This window comes from Cuculus canorus, chromosome 1 (assembly GCF_017976375.1).
Source record: "Cuculus canorus isolate bCucCan1 chromosome 1, bCucCan1.pri, whole genome shotgun sequence".
Taxonomy (NCBI): domain Eukaryota; kingdom Metazoa; phylum Chordata; class Aves; order Cuculiformes; family Cuculidae; genus Cuculus; species Cuculus canorus.
In genome coordinates, this window is record NC_071401.1 from 96,485,761 (window position 1) to 96,504,104 (window position 18,344).

An 18,344-nucleotide genomic window follows, 5' to 3' on the forward strand; every position below is an offset into this window, starting at 1 on the left:
ATGCCCTTTGATTCAATGTTAAGGGGGAGTGCCAGGATAGCTCTGGGATTTTTATAAGGCAGCAACACTAGGTCACTATGCTGGTGAGGAAGACTGCTTTGTTTTGTTTTTCAGGCAAACACCTCATGCAGATGAGGGGATCCCATGGCATTCTGAGTGACAGGAAGATGGTTTGTGCAGTGGGCACCAGGACAAGAGCTGTCTCTAAGAAACACACTGTTAAGCTGTGATCTACGCTACAACTACTGTATTGCACTGATTTTCATACTATTTGTTGCTACAAATACTGTGTTTCATTAATTTTCACATAATTCACCAGCCAGGAGGTCCAAGGAAGTAAGCGGTTCTGCGTACATTCTAAGTCCCCAACCATCTACATACTATTGGAAAATAAACTTGCTGAAGCTCTGCTAACAATCACAAAACAAACAACCCAAATATAAATTTTTAAAAGCAAACAAAAAGAAACAAAAAACAAAATTAAAAGCTTAGAAGGAGTCAACACTCCCCCCAGACACACAGTATCATTTGCACTCTCAAAGAAGCCTTTTCAGTTACTTCGGAAAAAGCTGAGAGTAAGGAAAAGCTGACACATACTGTACTACTTAACACACCACTCTACACCAATTTGCTAAGAAAGGTAACACAGGCAGAATTAAAAACTGTCTATGAAGAAGAAAAGACTTGAGGATTTCTTAGTAAGTACAAGTGTATGTTCAGCTTAGTGAGGTATCCTGAAAAACCTTTTTTTTTCTTTGTCCTGTTTAAAAAATTATTACTTTTTAATGGATTCTGTAAAGAAGAACTGGCTGGTTTTATAAGGTGGATCAAGAACTGACTTTTCACTTCCTGTTCTTAGGTTACATTTAATATCCTGAGTAATTTATCCTCCAGACCATATAAAATATTGGATAGTATATCAGGATCCACCATACCTGCACAGTGAACTGCAATCACCCCAGCAAAATCTACAGAAATATAATTATTCCACACTACCAAGTACTGAAACTGCCTGCTGCTTCTTCCCCTTGTAATATCTTGTTTCTCCTGTATTTGACTTCTCCAATTAAAGGCACACTAAACAACTATTTCCTGTAGTACTCTCTTCTCAATCACTTTTCCTTTTCAAGAAGCCAAGCAATTTAAGCGAGGGAACTGTCACATTCAAATATAGAGGACTCAAATCTGAGTAAGTAGAATGACTGCTAAATATTTAAAGATGCTTGAACTGGGAGGTGGAGGAGGAACAGCGATGGTGACATTAATCTGATGGCTTCCTGCCCAGGTTTCAAGACATATCACAATTATTTGCTACTGAAATCTTGCCTTATTCCAAACACAAAATATGTCTGCTCTGAGGACTCTGCAAAGAAGAGGGTTACAGTCTACAGATACCCTTGTCCTGCTTATTAAGTAGGTAATCTGCTACAGTAAATGAGTTAAGCTAGTTTACATGTCTGAAAGAACCCCTGAAGAAATGGCTTCTATTCATCTCTGCTACATCGTTCTTGTGATGCTGGTTACTGTATTCTCCTGTCTCGGTTTCCCTGCTGAAGAACCCAAGACCTGATCTGCAAAAGTACTGCCACCCAAGTCAAGCAGAAATCATCATCTGGAACAGTGACATGTTAGACTGTGTCAAGTACTCCAGAAAAAAAAAATAACCTCCAAGCTAAAAGTTTCAAAGTCAGCATCGAAAATTAGTGGAACTTAGTCCTTCCGCCTTATCTCCCCACCTGTATAAGAAGCACACCACCAGCTCTTTGTTCAGCTGAAGCCATCAGAAAAGACTTTAATGTTTACAAAATGCTTCATCCTTCAACAGAAGGATGAGGTAATTAGGAATTTTGTCTCAAGACAAGGTTTTGATTAGCTCCTGTGTGTAGGCAACAAAACTTCATCCTAAAATGCAAAACTGGCAGAATCAAGCCATGATGCGAAGGACACCATGGAGCAGGAATACAAGACAGTCATGGCCACAATGCTGTTGCTTTTGTTTATCTTAACAGGCATGTGATGGAGATTTTCATCCCTAACCCTTTCTGTCAGTCTGCTTTACCTGGCAGCTGTCACCATTTCCACTTTGCAGGAGAATGAACAGGTCCTCAGAAGAGGGAGTGGAACCTGGTCACCCCCAGGAAGGTGGTGCAAGAAGGGCTTCATAAAAGGTGCACCTCTGGAGTCACCTCGCCTTCCCCAGTGCCAAATGCACCTCAAGGAAGACAGTAGGTAGACTGGCTGGCCAACCATCCAATTACACACAGTTGTATTACAGGGATTTGGAGGAACATGTTGCTAATTGTTATTTTGATTACCGCAGGCAGCCCCAGCACAGTGCAGGTTGCCTAGCAACATTTCTCAGGCCTTGCGAGAGCCTGCATCCATTTCGGAGATAGCCTCAAGGACCAACAACACATCGGCGTAAGCAAGCAGGAGGTGGGATCCACAACACCTTCCTCCAGTACCGCGGGGGAAGCCTGACATCCAAGATGCCAACTCACAGGTTCATCTACATTTATCATGCTTCCTGTAAACCACTCGGTTATCTTTAACATCCTTAACAAAAAACATATCAGAAACACAAGCAAGTCTTACTGGGTACACATGATAATTAACATTTAGTTCAGATGCATTACAGAAAAAGAATCAATCCTGCCAATTAGCAACCAGCAGATTAAGCACAATTTTTATCAGTAAACAGCTTTACTGGCTTGGAAAACAGTTACATAAAAGTGACAGAAGAAAATAGCATTGTGTACCTCAGGGAAAGTAGTTCTCTAGGCCTGGACTCAGGCTATTTGTACACAACAACTAATTACACACTAAGAAAAAACTGACAGCACACAATAAAAGACACAAAACACTTGAAGCAGAACCTAGGCACACACAAGCAGCCACACACCAACTTACTGAGATCTCAAATACCACAGGTGTACTCCCAAAAAGCACAAGGAAGACCAAACATTGAGAGTTACAAAAAGATTTTAAGTAAAAATGCATACCCTCCTCTTCTGTGGCGCTCGTTGTGCTTGGAGATTTTGTAAGGTAGAGACCTTTCTCCCAGGTTTTCTAGGTTCCTCACAATGGCTCCTCTCTCCATAAGAGCCTCAACAGTGCGCTTCAGCACAGCTGCAGTCTCAGGCTTTAAAAGAAAAAAAAAAAAAAAAGAGAAAGCAGGAAATGTACACAAATCTGGCTATTTTTGTTATGCAGTTAGAAGGGATACCTACACTTGCATGGCTCAGCACTGGAAGAGATCATTCTGTAACCTGAGAGGGCAAAGTGGAAGTAGATGATCTCCTCCTAAAGAAGAAAATTTTTAAGTACAGCCAGCCAGCTCCTCTGGGCATAACAGCAACAGTGAAGTTTCCCAGCAATTTCAAAGTTAGGCCCCAATAAGAACAGGAAGAAGGAAGCAGTTAATGGATTTAACCCACCTGTTATCACTTTGGCTAGCCCTTGCACAGATGTAAATAAATAGAGGTGGCGAAGAGCAATTATGAATTGGCAACATTGGACCATCGATGCTCATTAATATTATTTACCAGAACATTTAAAGTGAACAGTGTGGGAGGAACACTGATCCGTGGCTTGCTACAGGGATAGCAACTAGCACCGCATTCATTTTATATTGTCATTTCAACTGCATGTGCATAATAGATATTTGACCCTTAGCTAAACCGCTGGTTGTCTCATCACTTCTGCATAACAGACATCCAAGCCTTTTTAAGAGTTAAGGAATTGATGTGCAGTAATTCATCTAACATGCAGAGATTTCGCTCCTTAGAAAAACAAGTTTGAGGGACAGGCAGCCAAAAAACAGTAGGTAAAACAGATGCATCATTTTGTTGCTCACTGCGTACCAGGACTCTTTAGAGTGCTGAATCATTTTGGTAATGACACTCAACAATATCTATGAAAATGTTAATGAAGTACAAATTAGAATGTTTTGAAAACAGCTGCAAACTTATACACTCACAGCAACAAGAAGCATTTTAAGAACCAGATCTACAGTGAAAGGAAACTAAATGGATGTCCAAGATATGTTCCAACTTGATCTACTTGTCCAGTGAGATGACAACAGCTATAAATGCAAAAGTAATGAAAGAGCTGATTTTCAGCTTTATTCAAATTTTATTTTGTTAAATCAGACTACCATAATAATTTCACAGTTCCTTCTCAGCCAGATGAAAACTTGTGGAAATCTTCAATCACCTTATTTCTAAGATGACTGAAAGCTAGTTTCCTAAGTCTAAGGTAGAAGAGTACACCTTGACTAAGAAAAACATGTTGTTAAATGTCCAGATCTCTGAATGGAAATTGGTGGGGAAAGGTGGTACCAGCATCTCACAACATGCAGTGCAGCCCATTCTCTGGCGTGTGAAATTTCTGTTTCATTTTCCTGCAGATACAAGGTGATATGAAAAAAGCCTCCAAATGCAGAGCAGAGATGTTCGACGTATGACATTTTCCAATGCTGATTGCTTTTTGAAAGGCCTGAAGTACAGATGCCTCAAAAAGTTTTCTTGTTTCTATGGGCTAACTACCCTGTGGAAGAGGAAAAGGCGCTCATGGGATCACATCTACTGCTCCTCACCGTCAATCAAAATATAGCCACGTCTCTGCAGCTGCAAAAACTGTTTGGGAAATTTATTTTAGCAGAAAGAGTCTACACAGATAGAGGGTCAGCAAAAATGACTGGACTTTTTATGTTTTCCAACATATGTTTACGTCGTGTTGTAAAACAGTTACGAGGACTAGACAAGTATGTTCACATGTGAAGGAATGTTGCTACTTAGCCAAAATTTTTCAATGCATTAAAACTATTGTTTTCTCACAGCAGACAAATACTAAAGGTATCTCTTGGCATAGCATGAAAAGTTAGGATGAAGGGATTAAGAGAGCTTATGGATTATGCTATATTAATTTAAATCATATTTTAGCTCAAAATCAGGAATAGTACCATTTTTCAGTTGACTTAATGTGGCTGCTTTCATTACCAGTCTTTAGATTTTCAAGTAACCACCTCTCATGTTTAGGACCTCCTTCACTAAAACATTTGCAGAAGTAATTGGGTCTCTTTACAACTCTTTTTTACCTCTTGCCACAAACAAGCCATTTCCATAAATGTTACAGAGGTCTGAATTTCTGAGATTTCCAAAACTTATTTGAGTTTACCTGGAACAAAGCCAGTGCACTCAAAACATGAAGGAGAGACCAACAGATGGACAGGCAGACCCTAACTATGCAGCCCTTTGCTAGAAAAACAGCATAAAACCAATTCTGAAAAATCATACAGGCACACATAAGTCAATGCTACAGCTGATGGTCCCAACCAGCCGTTGATGCTGACCACATTAATATTTTCACTCCCCTCTTTAAATCTATCTCCTCTCTAAAATACTTCAGCATACTAGATTCAATACTAGAGAGTATCCTACCAACACAAGGATTTTCTCCCAAGACTGGATTCTCAGTCTTCTCTATACGCTCAATATTTTGCATTACTTTTCATCCTGTAATACATCTGACAACTACCACCAAGCAGTCACATGCAGTCCTCTCTATCTCTCTCTCCACAAACCCAAGGAGAAGGACAAGCAAATACTATCAGAAAAGAACTGGGAAGTGACAGCAGTGGCATGTTAGTCCCTCAGTACTTCAAGCAGTACTCAGGGAGTGGAAAGGCTGACTGTGAAATCTGTTGGCTGAGCTGACAGGACTAAAGGTGAGGAACAGAATCAAAAAATGCCAAGTAAGGAGATAAGTAGTGTCTTCACAATAATGCAACTAGGAGAGAGCATAGAACAAAATTTCTTATTCTTACTCTGCATCACACTCAGATGTTGTTTTGCCAAGTGTTGTTTCAAATTTCTGCTATTGAAAAAACATCAGAAACAGCCACAGAAAGGTAGCTGTTCCACTTTAGTTGATCCTGTCCTCCACATTCCACAAATGCCAAAACACAAAGTGTGAGAGGGGAGCACATACTCTTCTTCCCCATGAAGAATTTCCACGCAAGCTCCTTATGGCTGTTTCAGCTTGATTTACATGGCACAAAAGCAAGAGAAGCTGGCCCAAACTCTGCACAGGTTTTATTCTGCTTCTATCAATGCATGATCTCAGCACTCTAACTTATATAAATCAGGAGCTACTAGTGAGAGACACTCATTTGTTGTGAAGCAGCATCCTCACAGACAAACAAAAAACCAGGGTAACAGAGCTGATAGTTGAGATCCATACTTTAATGCTGTAAGAACCATACCAGAAATATGGCTTCAAGAAAGAAGAGAAAAACAAGAACAACTGGGTTTGTGAAGCAGGCACCTAGGTAGCATCATTATCTAGAAGGTTTTGCCTTTAAAAAAAGAACTTGACACTGACCATTAGTATTTTAATCACCCACATTAGTAAGGGAAATGAGCAGTTTTAGGAAAGAAAGGGCAGCTAACCTAAAAGCTTTAATATTTTGTGCACTGCAGTGCACCTGTAGTGCTTCCAATCCCAAGCTTGAAAATACATACACTCTTAGAAAGCAATAGGATCTGCCATCCAAGCCTTCTCCCACTGTGCCTGCTGTGTGTGGTTAGGATGCAGAAGCCTCCACTCTGCTCAGACAATTATCGCAGCAGAAATCTGTCAGGTCAATGAATAAAAATACCGTTAAGTTTACTGTTGCTACTTGTCTCCCACTTGCATAAAAAAATGTTGATTCATAAACAGAGCTATCTTCAAAACAGATCTTAACTGACTGAGAGCTTTAGACAAACAGCTGGATGAGCGGTGGAGTTGTCCAACAAACCCTTCTGAAAAACCATACATATTTAGGTTAGATGTTATCACGTAAGTTTAGCCCTCTACATCCCTCATATCCTCAAATGATACATAGGCTTTTTGTCTCTTTTATACAGGCCAACAGATCAGCACATTCTCTGAGTGGCTGCATGTCCAACATGATGTGCAGTTTCCAAACACAATGAAGCCTAAGATCAAGTCCCATGTATTTAAAAACAAAAGAAAATAAAACGAACAAGAAAAGAAAGCCACAGCTTTCTACAGTAAGGACTGTAAAACACTACACGTTTTTGCAACCTCCCCACTTGTGGACATACTTTGAAAACATAAACTAATTGTTGGTTTTGAAAGCTTGTCACTGTAATCCCTCTCATTCTTCCTCTCCAAAAAAGATCATGGTTTATCGTAGCTTGCCTAAAGCCATCAACCAAACTATATATAGGCTAGCCTTTGCTAACCATAATATCCACAGACACAGGTTCCTTGGTTTGCCTCAGAGCCAGACCAGTTGAGGACATAGGAAATGGTATTGCCTGGCTCCCAACCCAGGAGCCACAACATTTTTTCCTGAACAGCCAGCACTAATTCCAGTACCACAGATGTGGGGAAAGCAAGGATGGGCAGGAAAAAGGAGAAAATGGAAGCCGGTGCCAGGATATCCATGCCAGAGAGCGGCTAGCAAGAGCGTGTAAGCCCTGGTATGCAATTCTAGCTCTGATTCCCTATCTTGTGTGCATAGCCAAGCCAGAGCCCTTTCAACCATCTTCACCCTTAATGAACTTGGTGAACTTTGTCAGTGAATTTAGTTCACTATCATATGGCCTTGAGTATTTACCTTGTTCTCAGAAACAGTCCCTTCCAAGCCAAACTATGCTATGCTTCTTTGAAACGTACAGCCCTATTGCCCCAACCAAGCCACGGAAGGAAAAGGAGGGAGGTCACTGCAGACTGTCCAAAGGCTTTTCCTTGGAAAATCACCCCTGGAAGAAGTAATTAGCATAATCATCACCCAAGTAAACAGAATGCTGTTTAATGCACAGTTGTCATCAGCATCTCTCCAGACTGCACAAATGAAAATGGATGGGGGTGCACCATCACTTACCACCCAGGCTCGAAGACACAAATGCACGGTAATAACAAGCAAGTACTGCAAAACAGTTCCAACAACCTCTTTTTGAGGGCATATTATATATCATCAGCTTGAGTGGGAACCACAGCGTGGTTTTCATCAGTCATACAGAACTCACATGGCAGCCTGCAAGTTTATTAAAAACAGGCAAATAGGGAAAAAAATGGTGAATACTCTGATGGCAAAGTATCTTCTGTTCTACAAGAGGCCAAACAGAAAGAAGCTCGTCAGCCGTGAAGCTCCAAAGAATAGCTTGGAGACAGACAAGAAAAATGGTAAGAGCTTGAAATAAAGCTTTTGCCACGCTGATGTCTCCTAAAAAAAAAAAAAAAAAGGAACCACCTGCTCAATCCTAAAGGGAAGGACAATGCTCTAGCTGGAATTAGAGCCAGGTGAAAGTACTCTGCACCACTGCTCAATTTTCCATCTTGTTAGCTGGCCAGAGGAAGCTCAAGAGGGCAGAGGAAGTCAAAGGGACAGAAAAAATAGAACTGGTTATAAAAGAAGCTTTCTCAAGCCACCAAAGTTCCTTCAAAAAGAGTCTTGAGAGAGAAAAGAAAGCAGATACCAAATACTTAGTTTCAGGGCTAGGACTTTGCTCAGATTTTCTGGCCACTTATTCAGTTCAACAGGAAGCATTTAAAATCAGTGTGCAGATCTTAAATTATAAACAGAAGGAAATCCATCATAATTAGCTCAATTATCCCTTATATATGTAGTAATAGTAGGATAAAATTATGTCTTTCTTTGGTTGTTAAACAGTTACAAAAGGTTGTTCTGATATTATTTAGTGAGATAGAAATCAAATAATGCAAAACCTATGTTTAGAAGAAAGTTGCAATTCAAAAGCAGAAAAACTAAAGGGAAAATCCAGATACAGTAATTTACTACATAATAAAACACTAGAAACTTATTAGTGAAAATGAAAAAAAAAAAACACGCATTCGTAAACCAGCCAAGATCAACACTAACATAAGAAAGAAGAGCTTTGCAAAGAGAAACAAGGGAAAGCTGGAAAGAGTCATTTAATTGTCACACTATTTTAGCACACAACACAACGAACAGATGAAAAAATAATCAGCAGATTAAGAATGGACAGCAAAGAAAAGATCAATGCTAATATTAGCAACGATAATAGCCAGGCATACAACACGACTAGTAGCAGGGCTGTTCTTTATCTGCCTAGGGAACAAACTTGAACTTCTGGTGCAAAAGACAAAGCTGCAATTACTATAAAAGCATAAACAACACGGAACAGTAGTCCTAAGTAGGGTACAACCACTGAAGGATATGTACTAGTCAGAAAAGATCAAAATAAAGATAAAAGCAGAAGGTGAAGTGAAGAGAAGATGTGAGAGCCATGCTGCACCCCTGCTAAAAATGGTCTGCGTGTGACCAATGAGTGTAATTAGCATGTCCAGAAACTGAGCAACAAACATGTGAGGAGTCTGCAAACTTCCGTGGAAGTTCAGACCTGGGCAGGGATGGGGAGGGATAAATCTAGGCAAAGCTGGACATTGGGCAGTGCTAGGTAGGAACAGAGGTTTGTGTGACTACAACAGCACAGTTCTCCAGAGCTAAAATAAGGAACAAATGGGAGAAACCCAGGTGCTCCTGAGCATGATAGCCATTTCATATTTCCGACACTGACTGAACAAAAAGTATGATACTATTCTACAAACGAATTTGTCAAAGAGTAAGAAAGCTATAGAAGGCATATCACCAAAAATAAGTTGGGAGGAGTGATCAAAATTGACTCAGTCTGAATTAAAAATAACACTCATCCTCAAAATATATCTTTAATTAGCATTTTAACGGAGTACAAGCCAAGGAACTAGCAACTTCACCTGATGCAAATATGAAGCTCGAGAACTTGGATGCAGAGAAAGTAGCAACTTTTAAAGTCAAAGTGATGCTAGCATCTCTTCTGTCCCAAAATCCACTTTTCTTCTTCACACAGTTTAAATTCCACAATGCATCTTCTTTTTAACCCAACATTTAAGACCAAAGGAAATCATTGAAGATAGGAAAGTGAGCTAAAACCCAAGCGATACAAGCACCCTACAAATACCAAATCACAGTTAAATTAACATATCAGCCTCAACATTGAACACAGACAAATTTAATTGAATTTAATTCATGTTAGAGACTTGATACTCTCGATAATTTCTAAAATGAACTCTAGAAAGTGTCTTGTAAGTCTGAAGTAAACAGCAATCAAATCCTCCAAAATTCAGTTTATTATTGGCACAGTTCATGTAACAACTGGCCACAATTTCAGAATCAATTAAATACCTTCCTTAAAACTCCATTTAGAAACTTAACCCTCCTTCTCAACCCCAATAAATTATAATATGTACTCCAATGTAACACTCCTGGACAGCCAACGTCTACTTATCAGAAACTTCCTAAGACCAAACTTACCAGAAACTTACAAGTTTTGTTCTTCTCATGACTTCCAGATGTGAATATATTTCATTTACATTTTCATTAAGCTTAAATAATCAAAAGTGGAAAGAGGGAGGAGCATGGAGGCAGTTACTTTCAAACATATTTTCTGTATGGCCTTCAAAACGCATGCACACACACACTCACATACCAGTCCTGCTTCTACATTTGTTGTGCTTAAGACGAAAAACAGAACACATTCCAATGGAGAAAATAATAAGATAACAGTAGGACCAGAAAACCAGGAAAGTGAGAGGAAGTGTCCCCAGTCTCGTGATACACAAGCTGGAATCACAATGAAGAAGCCAGTGCTTCTTTCACCATCATCATCCTTTTCTGTGAGGGCACTGCAAGGAAATACATGGTTGCAGTCTGCCAATTTGGGTCATTCATTCCTCTCCCCAAAACAATGATCTTTCAGTTTTAACATACCCTGGAATCTTTCCTGACTTGTCAATCTTTACCTTTGGTTCCTCAAGCCTTTCAATGGCAATTGCCCAGACTCATAGACCCATCTTCAGAAGACCCCCACTGTAAGAAAAATGTAAAGCCAGGCTTAGCTATACAACCTAGTCTTACCAAGACCTGCATCAAGTCATCCTTAGACAAGTTTAAAATAGAAATCCTATGCGCAACAGCATTTATAGATGTATTCGGGACTTTAACCACAGAGCAGAGGCTTTGTTCCTTCTTTCTCCCCATCTTCCAAGTTTACAACTAACCCCTACAGTTCACTGCTTTCTTGAGAAAACTGGCTATGCCTCCTCTGGATAAGAGCTCTTGGTGTCATTTTACCTAGAAAGAGGTTTAATATGGCATAATTCCTATGAAAATGGGCTGCAGATAAAACACAATGAAACCAACCACTCATACAACCTAGCACTAGATTTAAGTTGGACATTAAGTCTGGAAGCTTACTTCCCAAGAATGTCATATATACTATCAAATCTCTCAAGATAAGGCTAATTTTAAGTAAAATTTTTAATTCTGGGTAAGATCTCTATTCTCAAATAAGCTCTTTCTTTCAATCTCTCTCCTCCAACTCAGCCTTGTTTCCACCTCCGTACACCATGTGTACGGCTCTCCAAATATTTTCTCTCATCAACCTATTTTTAGCTTTTTTTATTCATTCACATATTTCACACCAGCTTGGAAGACTTACAGATGCTGACAGAAAGGGTCCAAAAGTGATGGCTGCTATTCCAAGGTAAGCTGAAGCCCATCATCCCCTTGTTCAAAAATGAAATGTCTGCCTGAATGCAGAGCTAATTGCTTCCCTGATCTAGTGGGAGGTGTCCCTGCCCATGGCAGGGGAGTTGGAATTAGATGATCTTTAAGGTCCCTTCCAAACCAAACCGTTTTATGATTCTATGATTCTGTAATTGTTCAGTATTCCCATTCAGGTTACCCAACCCATTCTAAGATTCTATGATTCTGAAGTGCTTCTGTGCAGGTTACGGAAGGGACACAAATCAAACCACCTTCATGCTGCTGCTGTGACCATTTGTTTCCCTGGATGTTTCAGGAACAAGGTATTATCAAAAAGAAGAAGGGCTTCAGTGTATTCCAAACAGTACACAACACGACCAGAGCTCACAACCCAAGCTGTCTACAACCCAGCACGCGATACCAAGCCTGGTCCTCTTCGCTACAGGCAATAGGTCACTCACAGCACACACCCAGGCAGCTCTGAACTAGCAGAGGTTCTTTCAGTGTAATTATTCTGGGCACGTTCAGCATTTTTCAAATCAGATTTTACACGTCTGCAATTGGAGGAAACCTGTGCAACAGCAAACAGAGCAGGCACCGCATGGCTTCGAGAAGACAAATAGTTTTGTTGAGAGTTACAGTTCTGAAGGCCAGCGACAGTTAATTTTTACATCCTTTGGATCTGAGGGTTTTAGCCTTGGAGCAATAGTCCACCCTTGGGAGAAATACCTGCAACTGTCTAAAGCATTCATTGTAGCAGTCAGGCATCAGGATCTATTCCAACCAAGTCCTCAACACTCCAGACCTAGATGTACCACTAGCACTATCCAGACTAGCCTAAGCCACTGAAGCGTTCCCTCTTATGAGAGAAATCTTTAAAGGACTAGGGATCTAGTTCCTAAGACATAGCCATTACACCTGTTGTGCACATCCTTACTGCGGCAGAAGAACAAAGAAGAGCCAGGACTAAGAAAAATCTGAATGTGGCTAGTATAAAAATTTCCAAAGAGTGTGTGAGGGCTGTAGCCGTTCTTTTTAAATCCTCGTGCTTTTGCAGGAAAGTAACTATCTTTGACTCGAATCAGAATAGTGTTTAAGATGGAAGTCACACAGTTTTTATCCACTGGTGTGTACAAGTGAAAGTGAACCTTGGCAATTTCTTGCTCAAGTTCTCCCGTACATTACAGCATATATACTGGGATACTCAAAGCTAACTTACAAAACCAGTTTCATGGTTCAGGTTAGTAGTAGCAATAGTTGCTGACAAATAAAAGGGTGATAAGCATCATGACCATTAAGTGAAATGGTCACCTTATTCCTATCAGTTATGAACACCTCAAAAAAAACACATCAAAAAAAGCAAAACACCAAGTACAACACCATTAAACACGCTCGCTAGGCAGGCAGGAAGAAAGCATGGAGCTAAAAACTCCTGGCTTGTTCACTTTCCTGGCACAAGAACATGCACAGGGCAAACTGGGACAGCCACATCCAAGGAGAGAGAATTCATTTCAGAGCAACTTGCCTTGGGCCAGGTCTCCACACCCTAAGAAATGTTAGTCTCAGACAAGAGTAAATTGGGCATTGACAGAGTCGTTACTAACTAACACAAATGAAAACAGCTTGTGACAAAGAGAATTCTTGAACCCCTTTTAAAATCAGTGAAAAGGAAAACTGCTCCCTGAATAATCACCTAATAAGCTAATTAGTTAGCTCTTAATTAAATGGCTGACTAATGAAAACTCAGGATTTCCACTCCCTCCTGGAAATTACAAATCCAAACTAAGTCTGCAGCAGGAAACTGCTTATTTTTTATCCCAAATCCAAAATTTCCTCTCCAAAAATGGTTGGGTTTTTTTTCATTCCTTCAAACAGCAAAGCTTCCACTTTTCCTTCACAACACAGCAACAGAAGAGAATACAGAGAATAAGTCTGATGCATGCAGCAGAAAATCTGGGTTTAGCATCCTTATCATAGTTTTGCCAACATCCCATCTCTAAAAGAACACCTTAACCCCCAATCTACGGGTGATTAAACACCAGGCCTGCATGCTCACGCTCCTGGACGACCCATCATCACTGGACAATGATGAAGTCATGATTCACACCACGCTTTCCATGAGCACTAGATTAAATACATCCTTATGGAAGACAGAAAGGAGAAGAAGGAAGTGGAAGACTCATGTTTGGTCTTCGCTTATAGAGCTCTGTCGATTATTTTGTCTCTTTTAAATAAAAATTGTGAGAAGGTATCCTTCCCTCCACAGAGGCACCTTAAGCACTGACTACAAGCTGTAACTTCTTCCTAAAAGGGAGAAGACCGCACCAAACACATTCTTAGAGCATGACTGCTGGTACAGGCTCCTTGGAGGACCTGGGCACCAGGACCACTTTCTAGATCACAGTCAGAAATAAACACAAGACACCAAGGCATCCAGCCTGGGGCAGACCCAATGGGACAGCAAACCACAACTGGAGGGAATTAAGGACACTCTAGAATCAAATAAAAAGGTGCTTGTCCCACTCAAGAATTGGTTAAACAGCAGCTGAACAGGGTATTTAAACAAGAAAAAAAAATAAAAAAAATCACAGTTTCGCACAACAGGCAGCAAGGCTGCTCTGCTAAATGAGGGTTCACTCATATTTTGTTTGGCATGCAAGCTGCCCACCTTGCCCTGCCAGCATCGTGGGCTGCCAGTCATAGAAAGATCAGCCCATCCCACCCCAACCTCACCTCCCCACAACATGAGCTGGCCTAAAGTTTTTGCAGCCAAACTCTGCACCCGTAGTTGGAGTCCTCAGGAGTTCTTTTTGCAGTTTTAAAGAATCTTGTTTGTTAGGACTTTTTTTTTTGGTTGGTTTTACTTCTCTAACCCCATGCCCAGGCCATGCTTCAAGAGTTCTGCCTTTTAATAACAGGCAAAAGTGGGAAGTATCTTGTATATAGGGATGCAAGGCTTACTACAAGAATACATATGACCATTATGGACAGGTTCTCCAAAACAGCTTCACAAATACCTGTTCTGTTGTTGTTGGGGTGTTTGGGTTTTTTTCTCTGTTTTATTGAAACTTTGTACAGAAGTTTTAAACATTTCCATACAATACTTTCAGACAGGACAAAATGCCATGGTAAAGGAATGTAAACTGCAAGAAACACAGTCTGAAGTATCCAAATACTCTCTAATAAGAGTTTTAGTTTGAAGGCTAATGCAGTAGGCAAAATAATATGCATACAGTATACAAAGAACAGTATACACAGGGCCAGCAATGCTAACTATGAAAATTTTGCATCAGATTTACTTCGAGTTATAGCAATATGATAATTCTATACACTAGACCAAAATTAATTTATCATACATTGTTTCTATGACAAAAAGCTTGTCATTAAGGACAGTAGCAACTTACAATATAATTAAGCTGTATTAATCTCATTAACACTTCTAAATCTATATTCCTACTACAATATTTTTTTTTCTGTATATCATCTTATAAGATCTTAACAGACCTTTAAATAACACTTTACCAAAAGAGACCAGGTTCCTTTATAGTGATCTTATCTACATGCCCATTTGGCTTATTGAAAAGAAAAAAAAAAGTAAAAAAGAAAGAACAAGGGACAAGGAAAAAGGCAGGTTTCAAATGCTATATGATATCATTTGGTTTTGGTCTGAAATGTATTTCAGTTGAATAGTTAAAAAAAAACAAAGGCAGTTCATTAACTGGTATTTTATATAAAATCTGCAGAAAAATACAATAGCAACAAAAAACCAAAAATACTTCACAAATATCTAAAAAAACATTACATCAGAGAGACAAGGTAAAGCAGCATCACTTTGACACTGTGCTTTAAAAATAAGATGAATGAAGAGACTGCTCTAGTGATATTAGAAAATTTGCTTTCTTCTTGAAGAAGACTACTAACATTTTGCACAGCAACTATTTTTATAACCACCTCATTTAAAAACGTGTATTAATAGACACAGAGAATTGTCATATCATTACCATTTTTGCTCAAAGTGTCTGACTTTACACAGTGAAACTGATAATGCTAAGTGTCACCAGATGTCACTATACCATGAATTCAATATTAGAACAGAAGTGAAGCAAATGCCTTTAAACCAACACGATTAAAAAAAAATAGAAAGTGTTTTGTAAAGAAAACAAACCACTTTGCAAAACAAGAGAGTTCAGAGATCTCACAGTGAAACCAGAAATCCTAATTATATATGTTTACATTCTAGGACTACTCTTTACCTTAGGCCAATTAAAGCACATTAAACCATTTAATTATATACAAACATTTTCTTAAAAAAAAATTAAAACATTGCACACAAGTCTGCTTTTTAACATCACATAACAAGGTTAGTTTTATTTTCAAAACAATTACATTTAAGGGCACAGAACATACAGAATACCAAATGAACAGATGAATATTTTTGCTTCGCTATACATGCTAAATCCAAAGATTTCCTCAAGAAAGCTAGAGCTTAGCAACTCCAACTTCTTCCATGTATCCTGTTCTCTGAAAGGGAGTATCTCCCAACACCTCCTTTATCTTAGGATTTAAAAAAATATATATATAAAAAAAATAAAGCTGTACGTTTTAAAGTTGTAAGCATCTTCTGCTTTAAGTGTTCGCACAGACATCCTCTGAGGGCTCTGCCCATTTCACTGTAACCTTGTGGGAAATCCTTTTCACTACTCAGTTACAGTACTCTCATGACTTGCATCAGAAGTCTCACGCTGGCCCTTCTGGGAGGGGAACACAGAAGTGGAGAAGTGGAAAATACACAAGCGGTATACTGAAGGCCATTTAAACTTATTTAAACTTCTTACAATCTCTCACCATTTCCTTTCAGGTATTAGTAAAAGCTAATAGGGAAAAAAAAAACACTATAAAAATAACAAATAAACACTAAACTTTGGCAAAGAATAGCATCAAATAATCCATTAAAAAAAATTAAATAAGAACAGTCCCCCAGAATGTATGATTAAGCGCTCAAGAAGCCTTTTTTTATTATTATTTCTTTTCTTTTTCACATAAAAGGCTTCTAACAAATTTCTGGGAGAAAATTCAAATATCTAAACAGAAAAATAAGTTAAGGGAAATAGCAAAAAAAAAGTGTCATTCCAAAATAAGTGTTTCAAGACTGTCACTCTAACCTCAAGGCAATAAATAAACCAACCAGAAGCAAGACAGAAGCATGTGTCCTCCTGATTCTAACCCTGCACAACTAACCAGTCCTACCTAGGAGGCAGCAGCCAGGCATTAAAATTTATGGAATTGATTGTCCATTATGGGAGACACTTTGTAGTATTACTGGACCAAAAAGTTTCTGTTTAAACTGAAACATTGTTAACCTGGGTTAACACCTCTTCCAAGTAAATCACAATCAGAAGATTAGTAAAGGCATGTTTACGCTATAAAAAGTCCCCAAGCAACTTCTTAGTAATCCTAAGGTCCATAACACAGGGCAAGGTACTTGCTAGCCAATACACTTTGCTTGAAGCCTTGTTTTTTTGTTCTAATAGAGGCCTTTTATAAAGTGGTTATATGTAGCAAAGAACATCAGCAAGTTCTATGACCTCTAAGATGTGAAAACAGAGTAAGACTGGAGAAACCGGCATTAGGCAGAGAAAAGAACAGAAACATGTTCCTAAATGACTGAAGAGAAAGAGCACTAGAGAAATAATTTGCTTAAAAGCTTCTGCACAATAACACGTCTAAAGATCACGGGGATGCAAAGTATGACTTTACTAAGATCCTGACTGCCTGCCAATTACGACTGTAATTAATGTGGCAACTTGTTAGTTTAGCAAGTGAGAATACATTAACCGGGAGATGGAGTATCTCAGATTTAACAATGGCTGCATCAGAGCCTGCACCATGCATTTGCAAAGGATTGTGGCTCCCTACCACAGTCAAAGGATAATTTCACCATGGGTTTGACTGAAGTTATACTGAACAGGATACAGGCATCCTGTGTATTAGCTCTTTACACACCGTTCTCTTTAAATAGCAAATGACTTGGAACAGGGAAAGAGAAAGAAAACAAGCTGGGAAAAAAAGTCATTATAAGCAAACCTCTTCAAGTGGCAATAAAAGCCATGCCTTCAGCTTCATAACCATGTAAGGCACCCCAGGAAAAAAGCAAGCACAGATGAAGCAACGGCAGCCAAGCAAAAGGGTCCCTGAGCTGACCTGGCTTTACGGGTTAGGTGGCAATACATTTTTGAGAGCAAAGAGTACTGGTCTGGAAAATCCAAGTACCAGCTGCTGACAGAAAGACATGCCAAGTTACTAAGGGACAGTGCCTGGTACATGAGTCTCTTTCCCTGTGCCAAATCAGGCATATTAGCCAAATCCCAGACTTTTCAAGAAGATATTGTTGGACTGAGATTTCTCTTTGCCCTCCACATGTTACTTTTGACCCCACATTACATTATCCTGCATAGAAATGACTAATGTTCTGTATCTTTCTTATAGTACCATCCATCTCAAATCAGCTTACTAATGAATTAACTTGAGATGCCATTATTATACTTCACATACTACAATTTTACCATTAAAAAGGACTTAAAATAGTCTTCTGAACAAAGCCAGCCACACAAACCATAATAAAATGTGTGTTGTCACACTGCTAGTAACATTGGGACTCAGATATTGTAACTCTCATCTTCTACACATATTGCAACACAACTCATTCACTTATTACTCTATTTCCAGTTAATGACAGTATACTTTCCAGCAGCAACCACTAAAC

The 18,344-nt window shown here is 39.2% G+C and overlaps 1 protein-coding gene across 1 annotated transcript in view; it reads right to left on the bottom strand.

The window, feature by feature from the left end:
- Positions 1–18,344, bottom strand: part of MRPS6 (mitochondrial ribosomal protein S6) — a 45,744-nt gene that overhangs the window by 9,110 nt on the left and 18,290 nt on the right. The window contains exon 2 of the mRNA XM_054086893.1: positions 3,003–3,142. Within this exon, the coding sequence (XP_053942868.1) occupies positions 3,003–3,142 (140 nt within the window). The remainder of the gene's footprint in view (positions 1–3,002; positions 3,143–18,344) is intronic.